The 9,292-nt window shown below is 35.8% G+C and overlaps 1 protein-coding gene across 4 annotated transcripts in view; it reads right to left on the bottom strand.

Moving 5' to 3' along the window:
* Positions 1-2,555: 2,555 nt before the first annotated feature.
* The window catches only part of HSPA4L (heat shock protein family A (Hsp70) member 4 like), a 65,284-nt gene continuing 58,547 nt past the window's right edge, over positions 2,556-9,292 (bottom strand). For 3 of the 4 annotated variants that reach the window (XM_073341091.1, XM_073341089.1, XM_073341090.1), the window contains one exon: positions 2,556-8,984. In XM_073341091.1, the coding sequence (XP_073197192.1) occupies positions 8,790-8,984 (195 nt within the window). In that variant the 3' untranslated portion in view covers positions 2,556-8,789. The remainder of the gene's footprint in view (positions 8,985-9,292) is intronic. The other variant, XR_012158552.1, reaches the window with a different exon arrangement.

Raw genomic sequence — 9,292 nt, 5'->3', positions numbered from 1 at the left:
AAACATTTAATTTCATTAAGTATTTCAAAACTAAAGAACAGTGGCAATTAGTCTGTGAGCTGATTGACAATCCTCAGAGCAGTAGCCAGGGCCCCCAGGATGTAACTTTGGAATTTGCTAACTTCTATAATTCTGGTGAGACCATTAGTGGTTCTACATTGAGGGCATATCTACCCAGGGACAGGCTGGAAAATTAATCTGAACTAGCTGAAAGTGTGAATTAAAGGTGGCTTAGTTAAACTATTAAACCCCTGTGGAAAGCCACTGATTCAGAATTAACGTGGCCTTAATGAGAACCAAATTAAGGTCACTTTAATTCTGAATCAGTAGCTCTCCACAGCTGTGGTTAGTTAAACTGTATTAATCTGGATGAATTTTCCAGAGTGTCCCCATTTAAACAAGGCCTGCATCTTGGCACTCTCCCTGATAACTACCTACTTTTAGTTACTGGCTCCCACTCCCTTTTTCAGACTAGGAAGCAGCAAAAGGGTGGCAGGAAGTTCACAGCCTGGAACTCATTTCTGTTTGAACACCTATTTGATAGTAACAGATGGAAAAAGCATATATGGGTAAGCATGTTCCTCAACAGCTAAGTGAAAGAGCATGGAGGGGAGGAGCCAATCCCCTGCTGAAATAGGGGTGGATGTCCTAGAAAACCCAGAACAAGCATACTGGTGTGAAGACTTCAGTACAAGTTCTTGAGTATGACTATAGATCTGCTTAGGGACTATCCAATTTTACCACCAGATTGTTCAGTCTCATTATAAACAGTCATAGTGTCTGGCAATGGATCAGCTAAAGGGAATGATTGGTAAAATAATTCCTTTAGCTACTAAATTGTCCACTCATTATTTGTGAAGACTTAGATCCACAAACCTTGCTTATTTTGACATATTAAATACTGTAGCTAATTCTTTGATTCCTAAGCAGCCTATGCTCATTCAGTTGCTTCTGTATGCTTGTTCAGTCCAATTCACATTAACTGCAGCATAACAAGAAAGGCAGCAAACAAAACAGATCATTACACAAGTATAAATTTAAGAAATTGTATGTGTAGGTCTAGTTCTGTAACTACAGAAATAGAGAGGCAACTGAAATCATCATCAGGGATACATTCTTACACAAAAAAGACAGGCTGAAAGATAGGGCTTGCCTACATGTCTCACCCAAAGCTTGCCACTGACTAGTCAAATAAACATTTTCTTATTGTCACAATCTAGGCTTCTAGAAATAAGATAATACACACAGCATAAGCTTGTTGTAGCACTTCTCCTGTTCGGTGGTTAGAGTTTACTCACTGTCAAGACATGGGTTCTGTGCACTCCTTGCCCTGACTCAAACACAGTTTCCATATCTGAATAATGGGATATTACTCACCTTTATAAAACAGCTAGCTGGATCTCTCTGAGCAAAATGTACTCTAATAGATGTGTAGTGTCAGCATGGTTATATAGCACCTAAAGCCATTTTAATGAATGTGGATTATTGGTTAAAGCTGGAAGGATTTGCAGTCAGACTTATTCAAGGTGGTTACTTCACCTGTGCCCTCAGTTTTACCATCTAAATTGTGGATAATGATGCTCTGTAAAGCTCAGAATTACCACTGAAAAATACTATGCAATAGCCACATTAAGCATAGTATTACAGCCAGTTAAGGGACACCAACTTGAATCTAGTTGTTTAAAATGAGGTTTCTTATGAGAGTTGCTGCTAATGTTTGTGAGGAATTGCATGTTTCTTTGAAGACTGCTCTGTTGCTGCAACAGCATATGACTAAAGTGCAGTACACTAAACAAAAACAAAGCTCTCTAGTCTTTGTTATACTAAGTTTGCATGTTGCTTGTACTAAAGAGTCTTGTATTTTGGTCTTTTGAGAGTCTACACTTTAGTTATTCTAACTCACTTTGCCACAGCAATGCCTATGAAGCACTCAGTAGGACAACCCCCCTCTTCCTCACGGGGGGGGGGGGGAGGGGGAGGGATATGACCCAATGGTGGTCCTGTCACCTATGACAAGGATTTGACTTCATGCTTAAGTTCTAAATAAGACTATATTCCTTTAAGTGCCAGTTAACCTGCCACTACTTTCTACAGCAAAGTCACTTGATTTCACTGGCAGCACTCCTGTTGAGAGCAATGAGGTCACATTTAGTATGATGATTTGAGTGGAATATAGATATAGTAGAAAATATAGGTGGACTGAGTCACTTCTGGTCTAAATATAGTATCTTAATTGCTGTACAGGTTAGCTCCTCAAAATGGTTTGCATTTTTTTCAGTACATTTGAAAACTCCCATCAGGATGTAGCCAATGTAAGTGCTACTGTTTTATATTTTCAGCTGCACAAAATCAGTTTCATTACATCTTTTTAGACTCTTGGATGTATTATAAACACTGTTAAAGTGAATCCTTCAATGTTCTAATCAGCATCAATCCTGGGAATAGCTATTCCCATTACGCAAGGGAAGGAAAAAAAACAAGAAAAAAAACTTGAGTACAGCCTGAGTTGGTTGCAGAAAGGTTCACTATTTAAAAAAAAAGTCTCGGGGGCTTGATTACGGTTCAAGTAGCAGGTTTATATGTATTTATTATAAATTATACACAACCTCAACAATCTGAGTTGCCATTCAAAAATAAATTTAAGTATCTGTCAATTTGCACATGATCTATCACTAATACAAAGATGTAATTTACATACATTAACACTGCTGTAAGTCTATTTAAGTTTCACACATTCCTCCCGCCTTCTGAAAATGTGTTTAGAACACAATCAAATATGCAACATCCAATCACTATTACCTTGTCATGAACCACAGTTAACTATAACTTTTCAGCACTTTTAATATGGGTGGTTGGTTGTATTTAGTTCAAACTTCATTTTCAATTTAAAATGCATTCTTCAAATCATAACGTTGCAGTGGTTTCTGCAATGCAAAGATAGATGTTTCAGACAAAAAAAAAATCCCTGCTTTTTTTTTTGGGGGGGGGGAGGTTAATGGTTATGTGAGGTCGATAGTACTGTAGCAACAAAACTCAAGCAAGTAGAAAATATTCATGAGGCAGCATATTTCAGATGATCATATGTAACTATAAAGGAATCATGCTAGTTATTTTACTCATTTATGTAACTGTTGGATTGTTAGACACTGTTGACCAGATCACCAGAATTTTTCTTAAAATATTCACTGAAAAACAAACATTAAATATTCTTTACTATTTACTTTACTATTCTTCTAAAGCATATAAGATTTATATTTGCACTCCAGCTGTTTTGTAGTCACAAATGAAAAAAGTATAATGAAAAATAACCTTTAACTGAGAAGTCTTGAATAGTCAATGTTTCACCCCTCTTGTAACAGGATTTTTTTATTCCCATATTCTGTAACAAGTTTTCTGTTTTCAGGGTTGTTTTTTTTTTTTTTTTTTAGAACCACTGTTCTGATGCATAGCTTTTCAGAAAGTTTACTGTACTAAGATACTAAAAATACAAGTAGCAAGATTTCTCTCTTGGTTAAGGGATATTAAGTAGTAGAACAGTGTAAGAAAACTTGCCAGGCACTATCACTACCTGTAACTAAACAGGGACTTCAGTTTAAAGGGCTGTTAATCTAGAGCCTTTCAAGCAGGGAATTCTCTTACCATTGTCTGACTGAGTCCATCTGTTAAATGGGGAGGGGAAGAGGTAAAAAGTAAAGATAATTGTGAACAGGGGTCTAAGGCTCTGACATAGGAAATGAAAGTTAAAGCCTAAACCCAGGAAAGGTGGGATACCTTAAAATTGAAGGAAAAAGGTACATATAGGAAGGTGTCAGATGCATAACACATAATGCAAAGCCTATACATAATAAAGCAAAGCAGGTATAAGTGAGAAAAGTTGTGCTTAATTTCCTCCGAGATGGAAATTCAATTGAATAATAAATTGATCAGTGGTGGGGTTTTTTTATTGGAGCTAGAAGCCCTGCTGAAGGATGGAGGTCATAGCTATCATGGCTGCTATGAAGGAAATTAGAACAATGTCCTGTAAGATCTGCTGCCTTCTCTGAAGCAGATCAACAAACTTGCTCCCACAACTGTAACCTAGACATTTTAGACATTTACAGTTCAAGGTTTGATCTGTGAAGAAACTGGAGCAGAGTACAGATTGTAAAGCCAGGGTGACCAGGAAAGAATTTTGTGATCAAAAGGGGAGGGTCTTTCTGAGGGAAGAGCAGGAGTGGGGCCTGGGTAAGACCATGCAGTTAGTCCAACTCAGGAAAAAAGGACCCTGCTCAGTGATTTCCATTCAACAATGGGGGGGGGGGAAAGGATATCAAAAATATGCAATATTTGAGTCTTGTTCAGAGTTGAATACTTAGATAATGAGAGCTCTAAAACAGAGAAAAGGATCTCTATTAGGTGAAAGAAATACAGGGAAGTGTTCAACTTTTTCAGCCTATGCTAAATAAATTGACTATAGCGGAAACCATTGGACCATCATTTGAAAAAGTAACAGCTAAAGCCACAGGTTGATGGCTAGACTAACAACCTCCTTTCACTCTGAAGTATCAAACCACCCCTCACTGCATATGTAAGTTGTAACAGGCACTCGTGCTGTGGAGTTCCAACTCTGTTATGATACATCTCAGCTTCACCTTTGTAGGCTGTGTAACAGTGACCTAAGTTACCCTCAGTCACTGGTACTTCAAAGGAGGTGTAAAGTGTTGCCACAGCTGCAGTATGCTTAAGTTTCCTGCTGTAAATTTCAGGTATGTACAGAAGCACAATGCTTTAACTATCAAATAGAGAATTCAGAGATTGGAAGAAAGGAAAGCATCTTTAATCCTACTCAGCAACTTGTGTGGGTGCCAGACTAAAATGACCAAGGTAGTCAAAGGGTTAATAACGGACAAAGGAAGAGGGCAGTAGAATCAGTTTGTGTTTAATCAGAAGTTGGGAAACTAATTCTAAAATTGTGTTTTCAGTCTATTTGTTTATAATCTAAGATTCCTGTATAATGAACCAATGGACATATTGTGAAGCAGAGCTTAAAAGGAAGAGCCTCTTGCTAGTGCATTTCAAAAACTGATGCAAATCTAGATTAAGAAAGCCAGTAAGATACAAAAAGTTTTGAACTAAAGTCAATTAGCTGTTTTCATGACTCCATAATAAACTGTAAACCAAAGCTCTTGATTTTTTTGATCCATCTAATGAAAAGCGACACATTCTGCCTTCCACAATGTTCGCTCTGTAGTTCTATTTACCAGTATGTTTATGTAAAGTTTTTTTTCTTTTTCAGTATTTTAAGCTATTGTATGGAATTAAGCCAATTAATCTTTAAGCAAGATCGTTCTTGAAAGCCATTCTCTGCTCACTTTTTTGATACATCCATAAAACAGACTCCCACTGGATCTAGAAAGTCCATGCCATTTTTAAAGGTACTGCTGCATCTGCCTCTTCCCTTGCAGGAAAAAACTTAAGTGGTCTTCTAAAACAGATCAGATGTGTGAACTGCTATAAAAAAATCAAGGTTAAGATACCAGTATTTAGGTTCTAGCCATCTCCTTCTTTCATTGCATAAACACAAACATAGGTCCAGGACAGTCTAAATACACTATTGCTAGAGTACTGTGTACTCAAACAAGCGTATCATTCTAATGGTATGTCACATTGCCTACGATGATAGCTTGTTCTTAGGGTTGGCAAGTGTGCCAATATAAATGATTCTGAAAAAGTGTGGCCATTTTTATTACTAGCAGTTATTTTATGAATCTCAAGGAGTCCTTTCAAAATTTGAGCTAGGGTAAGATTTCCTGCTAGAATATCAATAATATCCACAATACACTCTTGAAGCTTTCAAAGTTAGAGACTACAAGTTTTAACCCAAGACTATCAGAAGGGTGAATTTAAACTCCTGGTAACCCACTGCTACTCATGAAATAAATCTAGAAGTTGTACCAGTGTTGACAGACTTTTGGATAATATCCTTCTTTTCTGCAGACCATTACCATCATAAACCTAGAAAAGACTGAGGGAGAGCACACGTAAGTAGCAGAAAGTGTTTAGAATACTCTACATAATTGTTATATGAACCATGTCAATTTAAGATCATTTTGTACAACCCTTCAAATATTTATTGTCCTTATATTTATACTTAAAGTGCCTCTTTCTTTTATGCTTTTGATGTTATAAAAACTTTTATAATCAATCTGGAAACCATACAAACATTTTTATGGCTTTTTTTTTTTTGCTACTTTGTCTCAAGGCCTCTAACAGGTATTTTTCCTCAATGAACTTTTACCTCTAGTTAATTTAATTATATTCAAAAATTGACATTCTAGCAGATTGACATATTATTGGAATACCAGTCAGTACTGCTGAAAGTAAGGCCATGCCAGATACAACTGGGATGTAAGATGCAAAGCTGAACTATGTTGTTATACATTTTGTTAACTTAGGAAGTACTGTAGCTGGGGGGGGGACGACAACCAATTGTGTGAACATTAGGAAGTGTGGAAAAACTACTATAAATCCTATTTCAGAAGGACAGAATTTAAATAAGGTCAATTTTTTCATCTTGGGGGAATTAAGATTTTGCAATGAAGGTCTGAATTTTTGAAGTCTTAAAGACAAAAATGGTAAAATCTATTCCCCTTCAGTAAAATATATGTAAAGTTTCACTTTACATGCGAGTCATTTAACATCTTTAATGTAGAAAACCTACATGTCTCTAAAAACAAAAGGTTAACTAGTTAGCTTCAGCCTTTTGTATTAATCAACATTTTTTTTTATTGCTGTGACTTATAGAGCAGTACATCTTTATGTAATTTGTTAAACTTGTTTTGAAGGTGAAGATAGTATTTGTCTTCTGTTGGATAGTTTGTCAAGACCCTATGAACTATCAAATCCTACAGACAGACAGTTCCCCTGAAAGAACTGCAGTCAAAATACACAGTCTGGGGTACTGTCTTCCCCTTTTGTGTGTGTGTGTGTTACACATTCCATTGGTATATTAAGGAGTAAGTACTTGTCAGGCTTTCAACTCTCTTTTAGGGCATTCATTTACATCTTTGCTTAGAGTCAAGCTACAGCAGTAACAAGCTTAACCCAGAATAAAGACACTGAACAACTTACTTTTGGAATGTGTGATCAAAAACAGTGGGACGAGATGGCCAAATAGTTTAAATGTACTATTTGGAGCCAGACTTGATCACAGGCAGATAACATTTTTATGGCCTCATCTCAGTCTCTGGTAGGGATTTTTTTCTTCCTAGGAAGTGCTACAACACTTGCACTTTCCTGAGTGTCAACACTGCATATGACAGTGACCATCTAATCATGTCAGAATTTACCTTAGGAAAATTTAGGGAAAGGATTCACCAAAGATTGATTCAAAACATACAACTCCCATTTCAAATGAAACTGTTTCCTAGGTTAATGTAAAAAAGTGTAAGATTAGAGGTTTTTCCCACTAGCCCATTAGCTCGACAAGACAACATTTGAAAGCAAGTCATGACTGCCCTTTGCATGTCTTCCTCATTATTATGGAGTATTTTGATAGTGGTGCCATTTTTTTAAATTATAAGATCTCCAACTTATATTGGACAAGGCTGTAGATTTTTACTATGTTAAATTCACATAGGTTTATCTCTGTTTAATATATATTTGAAATAAACCTTGGTTTCTCAACACTTCTAAATCTGCTTGGATTTGTCTGGAACTTATACATCTCCTACACATAATTCATGTACTTGTTGCCTAGTTACACTATAATTGGCAAATGATCTTTATGAGGGATGTTAATAATCCCTTCTGCTTTCATTTCAAATTTTCAGTAATGTAAAGGATTTAAATCCACACCTCAAAATTATGCTAAAAGCCAGTTTAAGGAAGCAATATTAGGGTTTGGGTTTTTTTTTTTTTTTTAACTATTTCTCCTGTAAGGGTGTATAAGATGTGCTGTTTGAGGACAAACATGTATTGGCTTTAATTGATAGGAAATCTAGCCAATAAAACCAGAAGTAACAAGTACCAAAAAAAAAAAAAAAAAAAAAAATAGAATTGACAAGGACTAACTTTGCGTTCTACTGTAACTCTAGTATCAGTCTACCATGAGCACAGGTACATTTGGTGCAAGTGTATGAAGAGGCCAACCAAGAATATTATTTTGAACAAATGACAAAGCCAATTTACTAGTATTATTTTATAATTATTTGTTCTTAATTCTCAAATTAAGAAAATTCTCTCTAAGCTTGTATGTTTTATATGAAAAAATATAAAGACCGTACAATTCTCATTAACAAGATGGACTAGTATACTAGCTAACCTCTATTTTAATATTTAAATAACAGTACAATAACTAGAAAAAAGGTCAGTGCTTCAAGTGGCAATATTTACACCACTTCAATTCCAATATTTTTCCAAAATAAAGATGCAATTAAATCTACACTTCATCAGTAGTGCAATACAGTGTCCTTTTCTGAATAAAGGAACTGAGGTTTATCCACAATAAAAGCTTTAAATAAGGTAGATTGTTGCTATTTATATATCAATTCTGTACGTTTGATATAAAATATATTGGGAAAGCTTAAACTGACTTTTACAATCTATATTCGGCTAAAGCTCCACATAAGCAGCATCAATGGAAATGAACACTGGAGAGCACTCAATATAAAACACGCTCAAAACTACTGCAAAGAACAGAAAGTTAGCTAAGAATAACTGAACATCTGTAGTGATGTCAGACATAAAAGAAGAATGGACCCTGTAGTTACTTGCACTATTTTAATTAAGTGGAAAGAAATAAGTAAAATTTAGTCCACTTCCATTTCTCCAGATGGTTTGGTCTGCTGAGAATTGTCCTTTGCTGGATCTGGTTTTGCTTCAGCACCACTCTGTCCATTCACTGGTCCGTTGTGTTCACCATTGGCTTTTGTCTGAGCTTCACTTGGGGGCTCCATCCTTGGCTTAGGCTTGTAAATAACAGGGTTACAGAAACTATCCAATTCCTAATTATATTAGAATTGAAAAAATAGTATGTTTATTTAGTGGTGCAACAAGCATTTAAAAACTTGTACTAAGGAATACATTTAAGAAGTTCCCATTTATCTAGCACAACAGAATTGAGAGGGGTCTTTAGTTCAGTTTTTCCATGGAATCTGATTTTATTTTAGAATTTAAAGTGTGAAAAGCCTGCATGGATGGATGTTCTCTCTCTAATTCTAGTTAGCTGAAAAGCTTTGAAATTGCTTGTTGGTAAAGCTGGCAATTTTATATAAAGCTTGATGCAGTAAAATAATACCAACTACTTAAGCTG

This window comes from Lepidochelys kempii, chromosome 4 (genome assembly GCF_965140265.1).
Source record: "Lepidochelys kempii isolate rLepKem1 chromosome 4, rLepKem1.hap2, whole genome shotgun sequence".
NCBI classification, from domain to species: Eukaryota; Metazoa; Chordata; order Testudines; family Cheloniidae; genus Lepidochelys; species Lepidochelys kempii.
Note: the sequence above shows the minus strand (reverse complement) of the source record. Positions and strands in the feature narration are given on the sequence as shown.